Below are 26,215 nucleotides of genomic sequence, written 5' to 3'. Positions count from 1 at the left end.
TCACAGGGTGCAGTTCAACCTCACTCGTCTCTGAGCGCAAAGCACTGGATCGAGCTTAGCCAACAGGGGGATATGGGTTATGATGTTCTTCTCAGAGAGGCTCCAGTCTCCCTCCGTGAGCTGTGGATCCCGGTAGAGAGGACAGTTGTACACAGGGAGGGCAGAGACACTGGTCTGAGGACCGTGGGGGGAGAGGGCTGGGTCTTCCGCCCTCTCAAGCCCCTGGACCAGCACCAGCGGTAAGGAGCATGGCTTGTGGGAGAGGGTGTCGTGTAGAGCGCCGTGCCTCGTTACCCAGACCGCACCGTGAAGCTCCAGCCCACCCAGGTACGCACAGTTGAGGGGGAGGGGTGAAGGAAAGGCAGAAATGTTTAGCACCTGGAGTATGAGAGACACAGAAACATATGTTATCGTTCTGAATACGATATCGTTTCCTTAATTTCCCTCGGGATCAATAAAGTATCCATCTATCTATCTATCTATCTATCTGAATATCTGAATAGTTTATTGCCACAATCATTTTTAATGGAAGGGCTAAAGCATTTCCGTTTGTGTGAAAAAATATTTCGTACCCGATACTGGAGATACACTTCGCTGACATCTCTCTGCTTGTCTTGAGCAGTCTGCCTGATGAGAGCACCTAGGAAGCCTTGTGGATTTTCGAACGCAGACAGGCAACAGACGGAGAACGACGAGCTGGACGAGTCTTCCCCCAGGTAGTCTTGCAACAGGTTCACTCTCTTCTCCAGTTGACTGAGAGCCTGAACTGTATACTCGGTATAGGAGGAAGCCATCTTGGAGCTTGGAGAAGAGAGGCAGGCTAGCAGGGAAGCAATGTTATCTGCCAATCTTTCCCTTTCCATTAGTAGGAAGTCACGTAAGGGCCCAGAGGCAGCCACTCCTGTCCCCAATGTTGTACCCTCCAATATGCGCTGCAGAGATTCCTGCATGGTCGACAGCTTGATATGGGCCTCCTTGTAGTCAGGCAGTGAGGTTTGATGGCTCTGTGTGTTGGTGAGACCACTGAGGCCACCATAGAGCCTCTGGGACAGGTGCAGCAGGGTGTGGAGAGAGTGGCTGTGCAGTTTGACCTGCTTCACACCCATCCCTGGGTTGAAGCCCAGCAGCAGAGGATCATTGGTGTCACGGAGGTTTTGAACATGGTGGTCAAGACCTTGAAAGCCTGAGAATGTAACAAAGAATTGTAATGCTTGTGTGTGGGTGTGTGTGTGTGGGGGGGGGGGGGGGGGGGGGGGCGTGGTTTTTAATGCATCGTTATCAAAGCCTCACTTTCACAGCAGTAACACATCACTTCAGACAGCAACAGCAACAAGCCTCACTTTTTGGACAGTGATTTCCATTACTTCTAAGGACTTATTTACTTCAAGGTATTGTATGCAGTGTTTCCCCTACAATGATATTAGGGTGGCGCCCCGCCAACCCAACGGCCCCGCCCACCCCCCCTGGAAGCTGAAGTAAAAAAAAAAAAAATGTTTTTCTTTTTTTTTTTATAAATTAAGGTTACCTTTACCATAAAACATGTAAAATTATACTTATTTTTAAACACTGGTATGCCATACTATAGTGCTGTTCTGCTGACATATTCACACATGTTTACCTAAGTGGCCTGAGGCGCTGATGCTCTGTGCCAGAGTGTGTGGGCCGCTGCTCCACGTGGCCGAGGGAGTCCTCAGGCACGCCCTGGTCACTCCGACTACAGCCTCCAGATCAGCAGAGTCAAACACATGCCCACCATAGACCAGATATGCTGGAACAAGACAACACGAGGGCAAGGGCTACATAATGTACAAATGCAGATACATATCCATTTTAAATAAGATTTTAATTAAGTGATTTAAATTGTATTTTCATATAAAAAATCACGTAAAACCTACACAAATTATGCAAGACTAGGGGTCTGCCTTAATGCCAAGAGAGCCTTTACCTGCAATATATTCCATTGCCTCAGCTGTTTCAATGCCGTGCTTACTGAGATGGGTATGAGCTTCAATCAGAGTCACAAGATCTTCCTGTGTCCTGTAAAGCAACACACTCCATACTACTAAAAAAGCCAATCAAACATTGTATCTGCGAGCAGCTACACCACTACTTCAGCTGTTGATGTTTCTAGTAGGAAATTCTTACTATTCCTACAAATCTTGCGTACGTACAGAATTTTATGGAGTATTTCATTAACTCAGTTTGTTGTCAGTAGAGAATGTCCCAAATGTCTCACCAGTTGTAGAGGCTACCCTGGCCCAAGTACTGGTAGGCTTGGCGTTGAAGGAGCACTGAGTGCAGGACGGCACAGCGGAGAATGGGCTCCATGTACCTGGATCTGCGGGTAGACGTGCAGGAGGCCACACAGAACAGGGAAGAGCACAACTGCTCCTTGAGGTCCCAGGGAGAGTCGCACACCAAACGAAGGGCACATACCCTCACAACAGCTAAAATGAGAGGTTGAATTTAATTTGTTTAACAGACAAATAAATATTAGAAAGTTCAGTCGAAGGTTTCACGCAGCAAAATACAAATTCAAGGGAAAATGGTATGACAAAAAAAAAAACATGAAGACTGCTTTAGCACATATAGGCACTGGAAGACATTTGACCATTCAGGAGGGGGTATGTACCTGGAACTGAAAGTGGGTCTTCCCCTTGAGTTATGAACCACACCTTGAACAGAGGATGAACCTGATTCACATTAAAAGCGAGTGTCTTGTCTCCCTCTACCTTGGGTCCTGAGGTGAGAAATGTGTAGAATAATGTCTTAATACTTCTTAATATCTATTTTGTTTCAGAATATACTGTAGGCACAGCATTACATTACTATTACTAGCAACACATTCAAATATGCAGTAGCCTTATTTTTTGTAGGAACATGGCAATATGGCCACACACAAAAAAAAACAGACAACTTAGGTGCCTGCTCATGTAAAGTGTTACAATGTTATTCCCCTCAATATGTAACCAATGTTGCCAAGTTTCCACATGACTCTCACCTTTCGCTGTTAAGGATAATATGCGAGTGAGCTTGCCCACCACTTGCTTATCCCATTCTTTCAAGAGGTGACAGTTGTCCAGGATCACCCAATGGCCTTTCTGAGAACCTTCATCAAGCGCTGTGAGGATTAAGTCTCTCTCACACTTGGTCCCCATAGAGATAACCGTGACCTTTGATCACATTTAAAAACAATGGTTTAGTATAACTGTTATGTACGAAGCTGAAGGTGCTTTGTTTATGGTGACCACTAGGTGGCACCCCTGACTTATATAAATTCCCGTTCACAATAAACCAGTCTAGCTGAAGTTGTAGAACAAGATACAATGTTTCAGTGTTGATCTCTGTATGGGCTGTGAATGATGAACAACCTTCTAGTCACTAGTTTAACCTGATTTGGCAGGACATTTGCTTTACTATCGAACAGTATTTTACTCATGCATAGCAGGTAAGTAAGGTAAGGTAAGTTAACTTTATTTGTACCCGAGGGTAGATTTGGTTGCAGGTAAAAAAGAGTGGGCTGCTTACACACACATAAACAACATTAATGACATTGACAGAAAACGGACAGTGACATAACAGAGACGACTATTGCTCCAGACATAGAGACATGGATAAAGTATACAAACAGTTATTAGTGTCAAAATACAGCGGATAAAATACAGAGTAAAAGCCATCATAGATACTAAACACTAGTCCAGAATAAATAAATAAATAGATTAAGAAGGCTGTACGGTCCATAAGTTAATAAGCAGTGTACTCTTTGCTCTACTAAGGACTGCACTGGGCTCAGTACTGGGAAAATTCTGCGGCATCAATCAATTATTATAATACAAGTAATTATATAGTTAATGCAGAAAGAACAATATAACTCACCACTCTCTTGTCTCCCAATGTCTGGGCTAACTGTGTGAGCCAGTGAATAGGGTGGGCGCTCGCCGACACCCCCTGGCTCGGGTGAGGGAGCTGTACGATCACAGGGCCATCATTCTTGACTAAATAGCGGACGAGAGCCTCCGGGCAGCCTGTGTGTGGGGCCCTGGCAGAGCCTACCTGTGGGGAGTGAACAGGCTGTCCCAGCTGACAGGCAGCAAAGTCCTCAGCCACAGCAGACAGCCAGCTGGGGGAGAGCGTCTTCCAGAGGAGGGCACGCTGCATGATAGACAGATGGGAGTGAGACTGGCAGGGGATGGGGCCAATCACAGTGGAGGAGGGGAAACTCAGGTACTCTTGCCATTGGTCAGAGTTGGCTGCCAGTGACTCGATGAGACCACGGAAGGGTGCGATTTTCTCAAGCTGCACAAGCTCTGCGTGGACACTGGAGGGGATCCAGCTCGGGAGTTTGACGCTCGGTGTATTATCGGGGGTGAGCTGCGAGGGGTCGCTCAGCCCACAGAGGAAGGACTCTCGCTCCTCTCCAGTCCCGCCTTCACTGTGCCCAAACAGGGCCACAGACAGCAGCAGTCGGAGCAAGCTGGCGTGGCTCTGGAACAGGCAGGGTCGATACTGGGTCATCAGCTGCAGCACGATCCGGTTGGTCACCTTGGTCATCGAAGAACCCTCGCTGTTGCATGACACGGTGGGCTGTCCTTTCAAAAGTAGGGTGTGTCGCAAAGCGAGCAGGAAGTTGTGCAAGGTGAACAGGTAGAGGGGGGACAGAAGAGCAACCTGCTGCAGGGCCTGGTAGAAGGCCGTGGCCAGGTCCGCGATAAAGCGGTAGTCCAGAATCAGCGGCTTTTGGCGCTCAAGCTCTTCCGAGCACTGGACGATCTCACCATGCAGCCTCAGGGAGGCACTGTGACAGGCAGAGACACGAGGTAGGAACGCAGGGTCTTGCTGAAGAGGAGTGAAAGACTGAAGGATGTACTCCACGAGAGACGCCTGCATGGGGGGTGACACTGAAGTCAAAACAACATATTGCTCAGCAGACCAATGTTTCACTCACCTATGAGTATGTATAAGTATACTTTTTTGTAAATGAGATCACCTTATTTTTCCATGACTATCTTCCTCAATCAAAGCATACTTATACTAATATTCAATAAGCTTTTAGCAAAACAAACCATGACCTTTCCTGAAACATAATGGAGATTTTTTACATCCTCCAAAAAGGAAGTTTCATGTTCTATATCGTTCCCTGAATGGACTCAAACTGTGATGCAATTTCTTCCATTACAGGTCCATTCTTCAAAAAAGCACTTGTTTCTTCTCTCACCTTCTCATTGTGCAGTTTGTACTCTAGTGTATGTTTGTTACTGTTGGCCATGCAGTGCTGCGCCCACAGGTCTGAATTCTCAGACTGTAGAACTTCACTCATCATGAGCTCTTTGAGTTCAAGAGAACTCAGTGACAAATCAATGACCTGAACCTCCTTCAATACCGCAGGGTGAATCTCTACAGTCATTAAACACAAGGACAAAGAACAGAGAGTTAATAAATACTGTAATGAATATTTTTTTATAAGCTTAATAAAAATATGGTACGACTGAAATGTAATACAGTTGTTACTGTCATTTATTTTTCTTATTTTTATTTATTTCTATGAGATGATTGTAATTGTTATGAGATGATTGTTTGTGAAGTGACCTTGGGTGTCATGAAAGGTGCTTTAAATAAAATTTATTATTATTATTATTATTATTATTATTATTATTTTTCCATTTGATGTATTCACTGTGAGGGCATAAGAACAATGAGAGGGTTAACCAGGCATCTTGAGAACTATGTATAAATCTGTCTGACCTTTCAGCAGAGCCCGCACTGATAATGGGGTGCTGAAGGATAAGTGGAACTCAGGGTGGGATGGACGGACAGGACGCATGACACCAGGAGTTCGGCTACCAGACGGCCGTACCAGGAACTCCAAAAACTCTGAGCTGGGCACGAGACGTTCTATGTGAGTCACCATGACCTTCAGTCCTGTAGTCACAAACAAATAATATACTTGTATTAGAGTAGAGTAATATACTAGTATTAGAGTAGAGTAATATACTAGTATTAGAGTAGAGTAATATACTAGTATCAGAGTAGAATAATATACTAGTATCAGAGCAATGGCACTGAGCACAATAGTGAGTAGAATAAAACCGCACTCTCAAGCTTTTCTCATTGATATTAAGACCAGTTTATTTCCACAGACGCGTTTCGACCACTGACGATGGCTTAAGGCCGAAACGCGTCTGTGGAAATAAACTGGTCTTAATATTAATGAGAAAAGCTTGAGAGTGAAAAGCTTTGAAAACGCATTTATATTTTTTTGAAGTAGAGCGCGCCTATCCTTACTAATAATTAGCACAATAGTCCCTGCACTGTAGTCTGTGTTTTGTACTTTCATTTTTCTAGCTTTCTATTCAGTATAATTATTTTATTCAAACTCTAGCTAGTGCCTAATACAAACCACATCTGTATACCCACATGGATTGTAATAGAAAAATGCACCATTAAATACAGTTTGTTAGTTCTCAATAGTGTGCAAACCTTCCACTGCTCCAAGACTCAGTTTGTCCAGAAGACTGGGGTCATCAGCACTGATGATAAGTCCATATTCATTCTCCGCATGAACATAACCTTTATTCCCTGGAGAAGAAACAAAAATGTAAATCTCAAGAAAACGTTTAAATGTGTTTTTTGAATGCACAATTCCAGGAACTTCATGCTCACCCATGCACTGCGCACTAAATTCTTCATGTTGCTGTATATCCGCCAGCAGGGGCCAACGTGAGGCCCGAAAACCTCTGTAGGCCCACAAAAGCAACTTGAGGACAGAGCCTGGTGATACACACTCTTCCACACAGTGCTCAGCTCCTATGGTCCTTGCAAACACCTGGTGAAGTTCCTTGTCCACTGGAATGGACACGGTCGGAGGGTATTCCAAAGGAATCTCCACAGAGTCAGTGATGTCGGCGAGTGATGTTCTAGGGTCTCTAAGGTTGGACTTGATGTTGCCATGGAGACACAGCTCACACCACTTATCAAGGAGCTCCATTCGTACATCGGATCCGAATGGACCAAAGTAAGTGATGACAGCCGCCGAAATAAGGGCATCGCCAGGAACTGTGTGATTGTTCATCTTTATTTCCTAGAGGCAGCAAAATACAGAACAAATGTATGTGAATAAGGTCTTTTTTGGAGTGGACTATAACAACACAGGTTAGTTAACTTTTTCTTACCATAACACATTTGGCATTTGTCTAACACACATCTGTCTTACAAAATGTTGGCCTAATGCTACCAGCCTACAATGTACACTACAGGTTATAAGTCTGAAATCTCCAATGTGAATTGACCAAGCTAGTAAGCCCAGTTTTCACACTTATACTCTGGTATGCGATGATTATTTTACTTTGTACCTTTTTTCTAGCATTCCATATAGCTATGTGGAACTCAGTCTGATTCAGAGTGTTAGTGGCCTCCCGCTCCTGCACGTCCATCAAGCGCAGTTGTGCCGTCACATCCTCAGTTTCCTGGCGATTCTCCTCCACCTTCTGCTTCCCTTCTTCGTAGCGCACCTTGGCCAGTTCCTCCTGTATGCAGACCTCCCGCAGGCGCTCACGGCAGTCCTTCACCTTGGCGTCCAGCTCCTTCCTCTTGGCCGCCTGCGGTGCCATGCGGCGCAACAGGCGGGCATGCTCGAACAGCGCCCGCACCCAGCGGCAGAGCGACTCGCAGGCGCGGCTCTTGGTGCGCACCACGTCAAGCTGGAACTCTGGCAAGTTGATGATGCTGGAGAGCTTCTTGTAAACTTCATCACCGATGCTGCTGCGGTCGTAAAATTCCAGTTCCTAAACGTAACAAATAAATTCAGATTTACATAAAATAGTTCATCGGGGACTTATTTATTTAGTGTTTTTTAATATATTCATGATTTGTTAATTAATTAACCATGCACTCATTTAAACATGTCTCACCTGAAAGAAGTTCGGTTGTCCCAGGAGCTTTTTGCTACTTTCCCAATTTCTGGGGCGATGAAAGAGCATACATATTGCGTCCATGATCAACACCACCCCTTCTGGCGGGCAACGGTATCGCCTGACCTCATCCAAATCAGTCTGACTCAAAGTCTTCAGAGCACTCACTGCTTTATTGTACAATTGGCTCACCTAAGAAAAAAAGAGCCAGGACAATGTCAAATATAGTTAAGATTAGTAAAGGTTTTCTATTTGCCATTCACTGCTGTTCTGTTTCATCTTGTCTTTTTTGCTTTTGTTAAGCTAAAAGGTTATGTAGAACATGAAGAGAAATGTATGTTAGAGCATCGACTCAAGAACTGAGCGGGACACAGCCCAGCAACTGGTTTCAACAGATTACAGTGGACAATGCATTAGCAGTAAGGCCTCTATGCATGTGTGTGTGTGTGTATAGCTTTCTTTAATGAGCATACCTCATTAAAGAAAGAGTCCTAGACTGCGTGCCAGTTGTATTATTTGTTTACTTACCTCCTGGAAAGCATCTTGGAGCGGCTTGTTGGCCTTGTCAGCCTCTTCCTCTAACGGTTCGAGGCGGTTTCTCTCCATGAGGGAGTGCCAACGTGTGCGGGTACACAGTGTGTGTTCTGTATCCTGTGCTCGTTGCAACAGTGCATGCCGCTAAGTAAAAGAGGAAATAGAACGATTTATTCCTGGAATGCCCTAACCCTCTTTACACGTATTAAGACTGATAAAACATTTGGTAAATAGTACCTTAAGCGTTCTATTTAATTTAACCTTCAGATTCACAACTTGCTGTCTGCTTTCTTGAGCGGTGTCAGCAATATCCTTCACACGTGAAAGGATTGTAACCATCCTGACAAAAGAGATTGGACGGTTTAAGGATTATCAGTATTATTTATCCATTTTTTAATTTCAATGAATGAATTTCCTCTTCGACCTCACCTATTGGCATGACCTTGGCATTGGCTATGCAAGTGGCTACAGAGCAGGAGATAGTGTGCTATTAGTTCGATGAAAGTCTGAGAAGTAAATGGTTGTAGGCTTGGGAGGTAGTTGGCAACACATCTCACAGCTGACTGATGAATACAAGCCATGGCCCGAGATATGCTGGCTATTAAGGGGTCTCTATCAACTGTAGAAAACAGGGAAGTTACTGAGATTAGTGAGAGATGTAGATACACATAAGTTGAATATAAATAAAATGTAACTCAATGGGAGAAATGTATTTCAAAAACACATTTACCTTCAGTGTCACTGTTCTGGGGGTTGTTTTTAAGTTGGTGACTGGCAACCTCAACCAGAGCCGGAGCCGTCCAAGGTGAGTAGACTTCGACACAATGACAAAGACTCAGAGCTTTTTTTATGTGTGCTGACAGGACAAAGGCCTCTTTGATAGCTCCGTCAGCATTATCTTTGGTTAAGGGCAAGAGCAAGAACACATGAAGATTCCTTCGGATATTTCTGAAGTATCTAAAAAAAAAGAAAAAGAAACAACAACTTAGTTTTGTTCAAATAGCCTGATCGTTCTGACATTTTGTTGTTATCCACAAAGGGATATTCATCTATTACTGCTACTCACTTATCAAGTGCCTGGTCATCCTTTAGTCGACTTCGGGAAGTATTCACGGAAGTGATCCGCTGAATCAAGTTTTTGAGATCGTCCTCAGAGTAGAGGTCTGGGAAAGTTCCACATGCCATTATGATGAGAAGCTCATCCATAACGGTCTGACTGATATTCTCGTGGACAAGAAATACAACTTTAATGCCATGCACACCACTGATGCTTCCAGCATCTTTAAGCATTTCCCTGAACTTGCCCTCATTCCCCGCATGGATCTCCATCAGCTTGTACCCAGACAAAAGGGCGGCCAGACGCACTGTAGTTTTGCGTCCTGTGCCCTTGGCAGCGCCGAAGAGAGCCCCGTGTCCACCAGGTATTAGCAGGACACGAAGAATGTTACTGAGCTGCCGCACCCTCGGTTTGTGTATTACATACCTGGCGGTGCATGTCCACTGATCGTTCGCCTCTGCTTCTTCCTCCTCTTCTTTACTCTTCACCGTGCGAGCAAGCTGTTGCACTAACATGTCCAAATCTCTTTCCATGTAAACTGAGTTGCGTTTGAAATTAGGCTGCTGTGAGATGAAGCTGAGGGGCTCCAGTAGTTCTGGGCCAAAGGTCGCATCTTGTATGGTGGCTCCCATGTCTTTAAGTAACTGGAGGGGAGGTACAGAGTCATCTAGTACTTTATAAGTGTTTGGACTGTAAGTGGCCTGCTCTAGGGGCTGTCCATCTGTTTTATGAAGCTTCCTCAAGACAGGGCTTTTCAATGGTTTCAGCGTAACGGGCATTTGTGGAGTGTGAGGTTTTGTATTGTGTTGATCTTCTTGTAAGTCACCGGCCTTGTTGCCTCTATCCACATGTCTTCTCCTTTTTAGGGTTTTCTTTTTGTGCTTCTTCACAGGCTTTTCACCACATGTTTCCACTCCACTTCCACTACCTGACTCTGAGCTACCGAACAGTGATTTCTCCATAGATTCTACTTGGTTGGACAAGTCAGACTTATTCAAGGGTTTCATGAGTGAGCTCAAATCTTCTGTCTGCTTCTGATTTGAATCTGTTGAGTTAGCATACCCTGCATGTGGCGATGGACATGCAGATTTAGATGTGTCCACTTCATCTGCCTGAGGCTCAACAGCTAATCTCGTACCGAAATGTACCTCCGATGTTTCTGTTAAAAGCTTGACAAACGTTTGAATATCCTCTTCTGAGCCTAAGCGATCCCCGAAGGTTCGCAAACACTCGTGCATCCAGAGGCGAGTGATATTGAGCACATTGGCAGCAGGACCCAACACTGCTGGAGAAAAAATAGGTTGTGCAGAGCTTAGTGGAACATCTCTGCGGCAATAGCTTTTTTGGTTAATCTGCCGTAGTGCTGCACGTGGGCTCCAGAGAAACATGCCCTGAAATACCTTTTGAAGGTCATGCACTGAAAAGAAAATCAAGGGCCTGTTTGTACGTGGACAAAAATTCTTGCACACTGCCTGGTACAAATCGAGGGTTGCTGATATAATGCACTTTGCCATATCTGGGGTTCTGGAGGCAGATGGGAACTCCATGAGCCAGTGATGCAAGTGTGAGGAGTGAAATGAAAAAAGAATATCAACCTCCAAACTTGGCAGTGCTAGAATGGAAAACTGTCTCGTTAGCCGCTCTGATATTTTGTTGCCGTTGCTTCTTCCCCTCTCTGGTATACTGCAAGTGCCAAAATAGCAAACTGCTCCAGACCTGAACAATTTGAAATGATAACCATCAGTGGACATAATTCCACACCTTGAAATGCATTGTCTCAGCATTTCCAGTGCCATCGATTCCTTTCCAGACGCATCTATACAGCAAAGAGAGAGAAATAAAAAGGGGAACTTTAAAAAAAAAAAACACTAACAATCAGATTGTTTAATGTAAACATAAAGAATCATAAACTTACCACAGGGGGCCTCATGAAGGTCATCAATAAACAGTAACAATCCTGACTGCTTCATGCTTTTCCCACTGGTCTCCACAGGAGATTGTTGGTGTCTCATGCTCTCTAGAACTTTCCTCAGGTTGGAGACGTTGAGAAGAGGGCTTGCAGGGACTCGGATGTGCGGCCTACCATGGCTGAGTATAGACTGGCAGAGAGTGGTCTTCCCTGACCCTGTCTCGCCAACCAGAATTGCTGGCTGATTGGCATCCAGCAGCAGTTCCAGCAAATAGGTATGCTTTTCATACTACAAGAAGTCAGAGTAGCAATACATGTCATTTTCTGTAATTAAATGCTCTGATAAAATACAAAAATGATAGGCTGATGTCTTAAATGTCAGCAATATCACTATGGTAATACCACAAATTGACAACAACTATTTTGAGTAAAATGTATCATTCAATTTTCTTCAATTTAAAACGTAGCACTAACCTGGGGTATATTTGTGTGTGGGAGTTGCAGACTTTTGCCACCAGAGAAGCTAAGAGAACTACCGGTTTCTCCTGAGTTGCCTTCACTGAGATTGAAACAGTGATCAAACACTGAGCCATTTTGGGGTAACTCCACTTTGTAACGACTCTCAAAAAGTGACTCACGAGCTAAATGGCTGAACTGTGGCCAGTGTCTGAAATAACAGAGATCAGAGTCAAAACATTATTAACTTGTTTTCAAACACCATTAGCTGTGATGTTCTTCACTACAGTATATCTGTAAATCTCTCACCTAGGATGTAGATGCCCACCGAAGCCCCAGATGTAGGCCACCACAAACATTTTTCTGGCACAAATCTCAGTGGAGATGGAGGCAATCAGTGAATCTAAAAACAATCAATAAAATCCACAAAATCTATTTATAACTATTTTAATAATATATTAGAGACTATTCTTTTCTAAACAGAGTGATTTGGAGTTTTGCATGGTTACTACTTAGGCACCTATACCCACCCCATAACCATAAAGGGCAATCTATTAAATCTGCAAATATCCATATAAAAGCTAAAAAAAAACTAATTCAAACACATTTATTTATCTGATAACTTGGATAAATTGTTCTCCTGCTTGTGAACTTCTAGCCATTCACTGGAAATTAGTATTAAACAGTCACATATTTACATCAATTAAATAAGTTCAACTGCAGATTACCTGTTTCTTTTGTTGGAGACTTCAACCCATATCCCTTCCGGCACTGGTCCAACAGAGCATGGAGGATTCTGATGAAAGACATAACTTCCTGCAATCCGTCTGAAGCACCAAAACCGGAATTTTTGGCTGCATTGTTATCGGTCAACATCACTGATGTAAGGGCGTTTAACTTGATGAATGTGAGAGTCCTAGCAAACAGGTCTGCCGCCATGCTCTTCCACATTTTCAGGGTGCTGGGGTCCAGTGTATGCTCCCTGTAGAGAACATCCATCTCAGCTTTCCACACAGACTTCCACAAGTCTTTCCCAGAGAAGTACACTAAACAGCACTGTGTCACTGCAGATGGGGATGCACCGCTAATGTCAGTAACTTCAGCTAATACCCTCATTTCTTCTCTTGAAGGCCACACTTTCTCTCCAGATGACAAAGAAAGAAAGGGTTGCGATTTTCCAAGTGTGCTTAACCTGTCCAACCAACCAGGTGTAGCCAGTGGGTCACCATCCAGAACTAACCATTTCATCTTACGGATGAGCGTTCTTCTTTTTCCCAGTTTGGAGAAAGGGTTGGCTGACAGGTCATGCCGCTCTGAGTCTCTAAGCACTTTTGTGAAAGCCCCATCCCGCCATGTACACTGTTGTTCAGTGCAGGCGCCAAAGAACTCCTCATGAAGAAGTGCATTGGGGAATAAGACCACTGTATAAACAGAATACCAACTAATGGAGGTCGAGTCCTGAAGGTCTGTGTCAGTGTTTTCTCCTTCATTGGAAGTATCCTCATCAACTTCCACTATCCTAGCTGCTAGTTTGCGGAGTGCACCTGCTAAAGCTTGATAACACGTGGTTTTCCCACTGCCAGCTGGGCCAACCATTAGAACTGCTTGAGAGAGCTTCAAGGTCTGAAAAAGAGACAGGGCACTGGCAATCACACCACTGTCAGCGTGAAGACCTGTTTTCTGAAGCTCTTCAGTCAGGGCAAGTTTTAGACTGAACTGCTCCCTTTCTTCATTGAACTGTTGACCGAAGGGTAGGCACCGGGCGGTTGGGAAGAGCTCCTCAAAAATCCTGCGGAATTGAGAAGATTTTTTGGGTTCAGAAATAGCAGGTGTTAAGACTGAATTGATCCCCTTCACGACTGCCTGTTCTTCTGCCAAAGAATTCACAATTGCCACAGACTTGTTGAATCTTGAGGCCTTGAGTTCCTCCGATGGCTTGAGAGGTCTTTGGACATCTTCTGTGACCACACTGTCCCTCAAGAGTCCCTCTACTTTAGACTTAGACCAGTGTGAACTGGAGGCGGCAGCTATGATATTCTTGATAAGCGTAAGCCAGGATGTTTGACTACCGCTGACTGTGTCTGGTAGACAGAGTGAGTCTTTTGCAGTGCTCAAGAGAGACAATAACCTTCGGCTAATTGAAATGGCATCTGTGAAACCTTGGGAGGTAAACAATACCTCCATAATGATGTTATAATCAGGTATAGTTAAGGAGATAGGCCTGGTCACAACTCTTAAATTCTCTGGCAGCTTAGCCGAGTAGCCATTTGATGAGATGACTACGCAGCCATAACTGAGCTTTGCCAAAATGGATTTCCCTGTGAAAACCATTTGACCTTCCATCACATCAGGTCTGCCGAGCATGTCTCCAACAGTGCCCTCGACCCTGTCTTTTGACCAGTGCCCCGGGTCTTCGTTTGACTGGGTTTTGCCAAGCAGCGACAAATATGACTTATGTATGTCTGATAGGTGCTGTCCCAATTCCGACAGAGCTCCCTGAGTCAAAGAGTCAACTGATTCCAGCACAAGCAACGATCCAGTTTTCAGAGCACCCAACAACATTTGGTGAACAACAGATGGATGAGTGTGGGCGTAACATTTTAAGGTGACCACCTGCTTTCCTAAAGCTTGTCCTAAGTGTACCGCAGTCTTTCTCTTCCCAGCCATGCAAGGCCCACTGATGAAGCCACATCTGTAGTTGGTGAGGGCCAGTAGGATTCCTAAAACAGCCCGATCTGTGCTAGGGGTGCTTACCTGCATCCAGTTCTCAGGTCCTACATATTCAAAACCATAGGGTATCTGGTTTCCCAAAATGTCAACATAGCATGACTTTGCAGGATTGCAGTTAGTCTCTTGAGTGTCTAAGACATTTTGATTGTCGTGTAAGTTAAGGTGATATTTCATTAGCCTCTGCCACGCAAATGACGATTCATAATCACCTTTCACCTGCATCAACTGAGACAGCTGATCGGAGTGTTTCATGTTGATTAAAACCAGAGCTCGTAAAGATGTCATCATGTGACAGAACTTGTGTGTTCTCTCACTGGAGTCCATGAACCCATCCTGGATGGCGCAACAAAAGATCTGAAGTTTGTGTTCATATCTGGCCTTGATGTGTTCCCATTTGACTCCACTTGGGTTCTGAAAGGTTTTCTGGACCTCACTACACCACGTGGCTTCCTCTGACACCAAAAGACATTGTAGAGGGAACTGACAAATCAGGTCACTTAGAGTGGGCGTGTCACTAAAGGCATTCTTCTCTGTCTGCCCCTCATTTCCAACAAAGCCTGGTGAGATTCTAAGATGAGATGGGTCAAGTTGCAGCCTCTCACTCCCTCTTCTATTGCACTCTCCATCTTGCTCTGTTAATTCAGACATCTGATGAGCAATAGCACATTTCATCATCTGCTGCTCCATAGCTTGTTGCAGTTGTTGTTCCAGCAGAACAAACCAGGCAAGGGGGTTGAGGTTTGGTTCCAGAGGACTAAGAAACGGCACATACTCTCTAAGAGTACCATACACGCCGTTAACCCACATTTGGCTGTCTGCCAGATCCAGACCACCACTAAGATGGACGGCATTTTGTTCACTGGCTGCGTCCTTCTTGGTGTCGACTTTAAGCCATCGCACACCTCTGAAGCACTTGCGCACAACCGGCAATAGGGTCGTGGGTGTCGGGTGCAGTGACAACAGTTTCATCACCTCGCCATCGCTGAGAAAGTACAGCCTGGGAAATGCCCTGCGTGGAGTATCCAGGTGATAGATCAGTTCACTGGAAATCTTCTCCATGGTCGACAGTCCGTCAATGATGAGCAGACGCAAGCTGTTACCGTGGAAGGGGCAGGTTGAATCTTCATTCTTCTTGTATTGTACAATGTTCAGCACTCGTGGGTCACTCAGTATTATCTGAATCATCTCTCTGAAGATTTTGTCCACTGGATGGAATTTCTCCAACTGCAAGAGGCAATAAATCAACACAAGTGTGTTAAAGCCCAATATTTGTAAGACCTGCATGTCATGCCTTGTAAAACCAAATAGTGTCTTGAGTTAAAAGACGTATAGCTACATACTCGGTGTTAAGCCCAATTTATAAGTATAAACCAGGCTTTAGCGATGCTACTTTGAAAGCATAGCTTTGTAAGCTCCAAATTACTTCACACTGGAAGTTGAGCTACAGCAAAGCTGCCCTCAGGGAAAAAACTACTTATAAAAATAGTTAAAATTTGGAAAAGTTCTCTGTCTTGTAAAAAAAACACAAGAAGGTTACTTTGGAGGGCTGTGGTAGGGTACTTTGGACGCATGTTGTATGGATTTTCATAAGGAAGTCTGATTATAGTAATTCTTCACTTAAGAACAGGGAACTTAGGTTGGATCAGTAATGATATACTATGTAGGTATCACTGATTGACATGCATTCAGAATACCTATTCTACAATTATTCTGTCCTTATATGTAACATATTTATTAGTGTAGTGTATTAGGGGAGGCAACAAACTAATTTTTTTTTATACTTATTATATATCAGTGACCTTAGGTTGAGACCAACTAGTTGGCTATTAAGGATTTACCAAGAATAGAGTACTTATTCAGTGAGAATAAGAGACTGGCGAATACAGGCCTAAAAAGTGATCAGTAACGCTTAATGCAGAATTTATACAGACACATATTAGTTGTGTGAATGGTTAACATATGCTCCTTAAACTAACATGTTGCCCATGGCTTCAACGTTTTTGAGTCATTAGGGAGACATATGTAGGGGTCATGGAAAATAAACATTATTCTTATTTTCTAATAATTAAATAATACATTCTTTACTTACCAGTTCAGAGTTTTGTTTCTTTACTGATGTCTCGTAAAAGATTTTACTTAGAAAGACCCACTTCTGTTGGTACATTTCACAAAAGTCAAGCAGCTCCTCTGCAAAAGTTATTAACCAAGAAAACACAAGATAAATATATTCAAAGCCAGGAAAAGCAGTATAAACAGTTTGATGAAAAACCTAGCTCTATGAGAATATTACCAAGCTCATGTAACAGATGCACCCAATATTCCATGTCCTGTCTAACATCGGCCACATGAGGAGAGAGCAGCATGTTTGACAAGGTCATAACACTGTCCTCTGTTTCAGAATGGAGTGTGTCCAGACCTGAATGATATAAGCAAACAACAACGGAACATTAGAATGACACTCATGGAACAACAAGAATAAAAAGAATGACTGCTTACATCATTAGCTTATAGCTATAGCCAATCCCTATAGCTGTATTACATGCTGTCTTTCGAAGAGAACATGCTTTAGCACAAAGCGGTGAGTATTGTTAAACACACATTATGTTTAACCAACCGATTATGGTGAATGTTCCACTGTCACAAGAGTGCTGTGTGTTAGACGACTTCTTCTTTCGGAAATTCCCCATCTGCGGTTTCTCTTCTTCCCACACAGTGATTATGAACTTTGCAAGATGGAAAAGAGCCCCCTCCCAACTCCGCTGAATCTTCCGGAAAACTTGCTCCATATCTGCCTCCGCTTTAGCATCTCTGCAGATCTACAGTAACCAGAGGCCTCAATCAGTGTTCTGGTAATATGCATGTCTGACAAGCTTGGTCTTTAAACAGAAAGTCAATTATGTAGGGATGTTTAGGTAATGACTGCTTTTCTATGGAGATCGATTTATTAGTAAAAAGGTGTAAAATATACATACATAAAAAAGCCTTTATGTCTAGAAAAAGCAACCAAAGAAAGACAGTATATAACTGATGAACGGTGTTATACATAATATTTTCTGACCTTTCTGATTGCTTTTTCATGCTCCATAAGCTTTTTTGACACAAGGTCCGCCACAGTAAGATTCCACGCAGGGGCGTATAGCAGTCCCATACCTTTAGTTGTTGTGGACACACATATTCAAATAACTGACATATTGTTTGCTAATGTTGATTCAACAGGATGCAGATTGTGCAACCCATAAACTGACCTTTAAATATGTTTTTATAAACTGACCTTTATATATGTTTTTCCAGTGCTTGCTCTTCAGTGCTGGACTGCTGAGTTCAGCAAGCACAGGTAGCTGTTGGCTAAAGTCTCCCACAATCTGCAGCGTCCCCTGAAGCACGGCATCTTGAGGCGGGATTTTTCTTGATAAAACCAATGCCTGGCGCCGCCAATCATCTACCTTCTCCTGAGCTTTTGCCACCACAAACTGCCAAACACGTAGTTAAAAAAAAATCAAGGTGGAACTGTCCCTTATGTATTCTGTGACAACTGAAGTGTTCTGTTTTATATTCACCTTACTGAACAGTTGCTGCATCCATTCTCGAATCTGTGATTTGCAGACTGTCATAAGCTCCCACAGTTCTTTGCGAGTCTCAATCTTCTGCATGGCTACATCAACAAAGGTCAAATCCGTTGGTTCCCCTGAAAAGGTCATATATGAAAAAATAAATAAAAAGAATGTGTGTGTTGGTGTGTAAAATATTTCACTTAACTGACATAACCTAACATTCGAAATGGTAACGGCAACTTACCTCTCAGGGTTTTGCTAGTCCGGCTTAGCTCTTTCAAACGCACAGAGGTAACATTCAGCTGTCTGCATATGGCCTTGAGTTTAGAGACGACCTGGGCAGCATTCTGGTTGGGATCGAGGTATATACCTGAGGTTGCACCTGACACCATGTCCGCTAGCTCTTGCGCCAGAGACTGGAAGTTGTTATTGAGGGTGCGTGCCATTGAGGGAAGGGCATGGCTTACTGTCTCCTCTGCCTGCTTGAGGAGGAATACAAACTGGTCCCACAAATCCAGCATCTGCACACAAGGATCATAAATGCAAATGAGGTCTTATTATCATAACAATGCCAAAGCTCTGAGACCTGAATGGTAGTGTGTGTGTGTGTGTGTGTGTGTGTGTGTGTGTGTGTGTGTGTGTGTATACGTATACTGTATACCCTGTTCACCCTAAAGCTTTAAATCATTTCCTAAATAAACCTAATGACCTAACCTATATTGATCTATTTATTATTGTTGCATTGACTACTTGATCAGATGCTGCAAAATTTCGCCAGCTTCAAATACACAAAAGCATCTAAGGAGCCATTGGAAGAGGCAGCTGCTACAGGCGTGCTTATCGAAGTTCTTTTTTTTTTTAGATTTGTTTTTGGGCTTTTTGCCTTTAATCGATAGGACAGTGAAGGTTTGGACAGGAAATGAGATGGAAGAAGGGGTGGGGAGTGGGATCGGGAAATGACAGCGGGTCGCATTCAGTCCGTGTCCCCTAGGCGTTCAAGCCCATATATGGTGCCCCCCTTATCTTCAGCATAATTCAGCACTTCAGCTTAGCTCACCAGCTTCAATTGTTAAGCCATGTGTCAAAGACACACATGCTCTGATGCACTGCATACGCTGTGCATTGTGTGTTTCATGTCTTTGACAGGTTGAGTCAATTGCTTACTCACCTGTTCCTCCAGGGCCACCTCCTCTGGTGTGACGCGTCTGAAGTTCCTGCTGACAGTCTCCTGAAGAGAGTGGATGTACTCTAGCTGTGGATGAGCATCGTCCGACATCTTCTTACAACGCTCCACCTACACAATAATACACAGCAGGAGATACCGTAGCACTTATGAGGTACCTACTACTTACTCATCACCCATTCTCCATTTGAATTACCCACTCTTCCATTTTCATTTATTTGTTTGTTACACACAGAAGAAAAAAACAAGCGTATACATAACAATTGTACCATGATGGCAAAATGTGTAAAGTCGTTGAAGTCAGTGGGGTCAGCTCTCAGGCCATCCACAACACCCTTGAGCTCTGAGATCACGCTTTGAGTGCGCAGCTGAATCTCCTCAGTCAACAGGGTGAGGAAATCTTCTTCAATAGAGTTCAATAATGGTCCTGGAAAGATTAACCACACCAGTATCAATTCAACAACAACACTACAAACTTGTAAACATGCTATTTGTATATGGCAAAGAGCTTTTCAAGCAGCCTTTTATCATCAAAGCTAGCCTCTTCAACTCTAAACTTAGACAATTTAACTTTTATGTCCTCGTATCAGCTCTGTGTTTATCTTTAAACAAACATGCACATTTGAAGATTATTTATTTGTGTCTTTATTATTTGCACATAGAAAAGCACACTCACCTATCTTGTTCTGGATTTGTAAGCAATTAACTGTGAACAGCTTGTTAGACGTGGTGAAATACGGGGGCAGCGTGCGCACTTTGTCAATCCCGAGGCGAACCTTCTGAATGTGCTCCTCATACTGCAGGGATGTCCAACCCCTCATGGCGTTCAGGGAGCTTGCGCTCCAATGGCTGGTAAACAAATGGATATCCTCCAACCAGGAGAAACTTTTACACAGCTTCTGTACTTCTGCCTGGGCATCCTGGAAGGAGGGGATAATAATCGTAAAACCAGAATCAGTGTTAAACGGAGAAGATGTCATAGACACGAGTGGTTTTGGTTAAATGCAGTTGGTTCACTTTGCGTATTGCCACCTTAAACGTGCATTATTATTGTTGTATGCCACCCAAACTCTATGTCGTCCATTATCCCTTGCTAATGAATGCATTCACACATATTTTGAACATTTTCTTGACCTGAAGTATTTACCTGCATGATCTTGGACTGGTCTCTCTCCACCTCCTCCACTATGGCGCTGAGGCCCAGGTGCCACTCCAGCTGTTTCCGGGAGAGGGGGTAGTAGTGGCCCCGTAGCCTCTGTCCCTGTACCATGAGGGGAGGCTGGTGGGGCAGCACGAGCCTGCTTTCCAGTACACACGAATCATACTTGGAGTCTATGATGCTCACACCCGTCAGCATACTTGTCATACGCTCCAGATCTACAAACATATGGCAAAAGAACAATGATTCTGTCAAAGACACTATTGTTTCGGTAAATGTTTAAACATCTTAATGCTAACTATTAATATACATAACACAAGTATGTTTACAATACACTTACACATGAAAATATCATGAAAGGTCAGTCACTTATAAATGTACTCTTAAACTCTAACATTGGCCAAGGATCTTCCTTGTTAATCAATTGAATTAATTTGGCATCTGTTGTAATTCATAATAATTCAGAACTAATTGTTAGGTTTGCAATCTATATATACTGTGATTAACCCCGAACATCTGCATAGTGCATGCATTACAGCATCTAACCTGAAGCCAAGGTCTCTCCCGTAGTGTGAGTCATACTGATGTCTGCAGTAAGGCCGTGTGTCACTGTAGTCAAGGAGCTGCTGGCCAGCTCACTGTCAGCCGAACAGCTACACGAGTCAAATGTCTGGCATAATGCATTGAATAGTCAATCAGTGAGGGGCTAACACATGTTAACATACATAAAACATGCAAATCAGAGTGTTCAGCTCAGTATCTGTACACACTGGTAGATGAGTAGATGAGAGTGGTAGGTCAGAAATAATATTAGATTTCACCTGCATGATGGAATCAGCCACTGATAGCACTGCACCATGTAACACATCCTGAAACAAGTGCAATGGTGGGAACATGGTCAACTGGTCCTTTGCCCCAAAGATGAGCTCTCCATGAAACAGACTGACCTGCTTGGGCCCCTTTCTCTGGAACATAAAAATGAAAACAAAAATACATTTCTAGGCCTACGTATCTTTAAAATATATATTATTAAAAAATATATATGTTCATGTTTATACTTATGTTCAATTTTGACCAATTACTACACAAATCACAGAGTGCAAAATGAAAGTGTAGTATCTCATAGTATTTAGAGTGTTTAATATTTGTCATCAAATGTTCTTGACAAATATAAACAATTTGGCCTTACACATCACAGCACAATGTAAATCCCCAAAGACTCTCTATTGTAATACCCACTCAATACACCATAAGGTGTTTCATGCACATTTGTCATTAAAAAGCCAAAAAGGTTTTGTAATATTCAACAAGGGATAAAAGTGTGTGGGTTTATGTTCACCTCCAGAACTGTACTGAGGAAAGATGTGACTTCACGGTGGATTATGGTAACCAAGCTCTGTACAATCATTGTGTCCACCAGAGAGGCCATGTTACCCAGTCGCAGCAAGATATACTCAGCATGGGCAAGGTCCTTCTGAAGGTTACTGTGGTGCTCCAGCTGCTGGTGCAGGGGTTGGCTGCGCTGGTTGATCTGGCATTGCTTGACATGCAGCTGCAGCTCCTGGTGTGCTGCATAGCTGTCATCATGCACCTGGGTGAAAATGAAAGTTGTAGACTATGAAAACAAATCATTTTATAGCAACGTATTCATTGTTTTTCAAACGGTCTTGTTGCAAAAGGAAGACACTATAGCATTAATGCACCAAAAGAAATGCCTGGCAATTCAACACTGAAGAGGGTGTCCAAACATGCAGTACACCCTGGGCAAAAGACCAACATGCTCAAATTACTGCAAAGGGGTTTTCCAACATAGACAATTGAATAGAGTCAGTCTAATTGTAAGGACAATGAGTTACATTGTGGTCAAACTAATTGAATTAAGTTGCTAACGTATTTATTTGAAAAGAAACGATGAGAAAATTACCTCAGCCACTTTGTGTAGCCTACCAGCCTAGCCTTTCGAAATCACACCAATTACTGGGCCAAGTTAAGTTTGAAAATGTCTTAAGGAGAGGGTGGAACACATTGCATAAATAAGCTGCAGCAAATAACCATTTTATTTACGAGAGACGTTGTTGATAATGTTGTTATATCTCCCAATATATTCTTAATGTACTTAATGTCTGATGACTTAATCTATATTTTAACGGAGAAAGCATACCATGGTTAGAACAATTGACCGATATTGAAGGAACTTCTCCAGAAACCCTTGAGACTCTTGGTTCTTCTCATTCAGAGTCATCTGAAATTCAACAAGTGTGTACATCTTGGAGTAATCCTGGGGCAGCCAGTGAACCTCTTTCAACTCTTCAATTAATCTATGAGGAGGAGAAGTAGAAGAAGAAGAAGAAGAAGAAGAAGAAGAAGAAGAAGAAGAAGAAGAAGAAGAAGAAGAAGAAGACTTAGTGTCATCTTCCTAAAGAATAGAACTCCACACAAGATTTACTCAGTAACTTTGCAGATTACAATTAACTGGTTAACTGTTCTTCTGGAAGTACAGAAATAAACTTTTGACCGTCATTTAACAACAATGATGGCAGTGCTAGAACTGAAGCAATACAAACAGAGGTAGCAATGCAGCAAAAATCAAAGAATTGATGACGAAGGAAAAGGATAATGTAAATGTATTAAAAAGACATTGTTTCCTTCCCTAGATGTCACTTGATATTCAATATGACAATGCTTTTATTTGTACATGGCATGTTTTAAAATCAACATACTTCACAGGGAATAGACATATAGACATATAAAGTTGTCCACCTTGACATTTGGAGGAGAGCATCTCTGAAATGAGGCACAGTCATAAGGAACTGCTCCTGTAGCAGGTTAGACCTGCGCTGGAGGATCAATCGCCGCACATTCCTCCGCCACCTGGACCAACAGGAAGAGATATAAGAACTTATATGTATATATATATATATATATATATATATATATATATATAAACAAACACAACCTTTCAACTCAATCAAAAACTTTCAATTTAAATGTTTTAACTAAACAACACAATTTGTTTAATCTTCTTTACTAGAACTATTGTCCTGTGTAAATGTATAGCATAATAAAGCATTAAGGTAATGAGGTGCCATTTAAAATGAAAGTACATAATAAAGAACAGAAAGTATAAAATTAAAGTACTATTCAGAAAGCATGTAATTAAGTATCTTAATACTCAGATATTCAGAAAATATATCTTGCCACAGAAAAAAACTGGTTCTAAATGTGCCTGCATTTCTACCAGCGTGATTGAGATGTGATGGTTCAATGATACGGTGAGTTACCCAGTAAAAGCCTTGTGTAGTAAATAGTCTCTGAAAAATGGAATGTCTCTGAGGCTCCGCCAGAGCGCAGCCTCTCGGTACCACTCAGCCAGTGTGAGGAGGGTTGTGCTGCAGCCATTCTGGATATGGATCACAGTGAAGGGCGAAAAGATGTAGTAATCTGTGGAAGCCTTATTACTGGGAACCACCTGTAAATCGTACGGCCTGCAAATGAAACATGTAGTAAGTGTATTTCAACCATTGATTTCCAAATAATACATATTTTAATGTAAATGGAATGGGGGAAAAAGCCTTTCAGATATATAGTTTGCGAAACCATAGCCTACCTAAAATTCTCCACCTTGTGTAATTGATAGAAGTGCATCTCTCCGAGGTGACGTTTCTTGGCCAGGATTTCTACAACTTCAAACCCAGTGAGTGGTTTAGATTTGGACTTCTCTTTTTCTGCTTTTGCCTCATTGTCTTGAACCCTGAACTTAGGCTTGTCAGCTCCTCCATCTGCAAAACTGTTAAGAGCAGCATGGTCGGTTTTTTAACATGTCTTGTACTCTTATATGACAAATGAAACACAGACTAAACAAATCAGGACCTAGCACAGGTTAGTACACAGAAACGTGTAGGATCAAACCCCAATATTAAGATCCCCTATATCTTGACATATTCTCACTATTTTAAAACTTATCTTACACTCACCTGTCTACTGCCGAGCCCTCGCAAGCCTGCCCAACTTTAACAGGAATGTCCGCGCCCAGCACTGTGGGCATCATCAAAGGGCCCTCTGTCCATAGTGACTCACCAGAAGCCAACTCATGGCCCACTGCAGAGACCATCTGTGGAAGCTCCATCATTGAGACAGGTGGTGAGTGAGGGACGAGGCCTGATGTGTCCATGGCACCAATTTGGGGAGTTTTGGACCGAGAGACTGGTGCGATGACACGGCCCATCTGGCACTCCATGACTTTTGGGGGTCTGGTAGGTGTGCAAGGAACTGACACGGTATCTTGTGTCTTATCCATTGTATTACCGTTTACAGCCTTAGCTGTGGATCCTGAGAGTGTTGTTCTGTCATCCTGTTCTCTTTTCGGAGAGGACATTTTCAGTGCTCAGGACATTTCATCTTTTCACGTTCCAATGATTTGTCCGGAAAAGCAACAAGTTCTTCCTCAAGGCATATTTGATTTAAACAATCTCTGCTAGCAAAGACTGATCATTTCATGAGTGACCTGAGCAGTAACACTGAGATTGAAAAATATAAAATATTAGGCCTGTATCATACACTTAAGTATAAGCATACATACGCTCATAGAAAGTTATTAAATGTATTAATTTCATTTTAGTGTTAGTAAATAAATAGACCATGTTGTTATATGCAAAGGTTTCAATGGCAAAGGGCAAGATAGGCCTTTAGCATTCCAATACAACCTAAACAATTATCCGTGTAAAGCAAGGATAACCGAAGTTAGTCTCATCGAAATAATAGTGCAGATGCGTTGATAGGATATTGTTGCGATAGGATACTGAACATGGCACCTTGTAGCCTGTGTTATGGATTTACAGTGAGACTGAATGTAATGTTAGCTATTTTCAAACTAACGTTACCAAAAAAATCTGAAACTAAAGTAGTTTGGGCAGCCGGACAGTTGAACTAACGACCCTAAGTACATTTACGTTGTTAGAGATTACTATGTTGCTTTAAAATCAGACACAGTGAAAGATAATGTTTAGCTATCTTGCATACAATGTGTAATCTGAACGTGTCTCACCTGTTTGAATGCAGTTCTTTCTGATTCCCACAGTAAACGCAGGCACTGCAGTTTGATCTCGTTTCCACAGTAACGTGGTCAAACTCGGAAGTGACTGCTGGAACTCGACTGTCACATTGCATCAGACGTCCGATTTTTTTGATTAGCCTGAAAATCCGTCTAGACTAGCCAGGTTTATTTACTTCACGAGTTAAAAACATATTTAGTCATCTGTCTATAAGCATAGCCCTATGTCCTTTCTGTAACTCGTGTTTTCAATAAAAGGCCTAATACATAATATTCCGGCAATTTAGATCAAACGAACCTTCAATCATCGGACATGCTTTTGTAGCCTACATCACAAAGCAACAACACAGTCTTTCTCAACTTTGTAATCATTTCTGTTTATTGAAAAAATATTTCCCACGCCACCAATCTCATGAAAATATCTGCAAAATATCACAACTCGCACGTGTGCCAATAACAGCTCAGCATTAATTTCACAAATATAAATCATGGGAAAAAATGAAAAGATAAGAACTGCACAGAGATAAGAATGGTGAACTTGAAAAAAATAATAATCTAATGAAAGTATGAACACCTCACAGTACCAATACCACCCAAAGCATGTCCAGACAGACAGGTCTTACATGCTGTGTATAATCCGGCACTCTAATCATCAGTACATACAGAGAAACAAAATACA

General features: G+C 42.7%; 1 protein-coding gene across 1 annotated transcript; it reads right to left on the bottom strand.

Moving 5' to 3' along the window:
• On the bottom strand, positions 1 to 24,783 carry dnhd1 (dynein heavy chain domain 1; the record flags this gene model as incomplete). Its single annotated transcript, XM_080844589.1, has 39 exons — positions 1 to 378; positions 573 to 1,183; positions 1,619 to 1,768; positions 1,946 to 2,037; positions 2,237 to 2,447; positions 2,633 to 2,740; positions 3,002 to 3,173; positions 3,877 to 4,881; positions 5,216 to 5,394; positions 5,743 to 5,919; positions 6,478 to 6,576; positions 6,661 to 7,078; positions 7,350 to 7,781; positions 7,908 to 8,099; positions 8,436 to 8,585; positions 8,679 to 8,781; positions 9,303 to 9,398; positions 9,508 to 10,783; positions 11,414 to 11,696; positions 11,882 to 12,074; positions 12,173 to 12,266; positions 12,592 to 15,817; positions 16,683 to 16,780; positions 16,884 to 17,009; positions 17,865 to 18,063; positions 18,151 to 18,278; positions 18,389 to 18,665; positions 19,313 to 19,438; positions 19,597 to 19,754; positions 20,004 to 20,247; positions 20,475 to 20,704; positions 21,033 to 21,156; positions 21,308 to 21,451; positions 21,826 to 22,077; positions 22,648 to 22,804; positions 23,247 to 23,357; positions 23,768 to 23,971; positions 24,094 to 24,273; positions 24,461 to 24,783. The coding sequence occupies 39 exons, from the start codon at positions 24,781 to 24,783 to the stop codon at positions 1 to 3; spliced, it is 12,726 nt and encodes a 4,241-aa protein (XP_080700715.1).
• Positions 24,784 to 26,215: the final 1,432 nt, after the last annotated feature.

The sequence above is a fragment of the Sprattus sprattus genome (genome assembly GCF_963457725.1).
Source record: "Sprattus sprattus genome assembly, chromosome: 9".
NCBI lineage: Eukaryota > Metazoa > Chordata > Actinopteri > Clupeiformes > Clupeidae > Sprattus > Sprattus sprattus.
The sequence above is the reverse complement of the archived record's forward strand: the minus strand, read 5'-3'. Positions and strand labels throughout refer to the sequence as shown.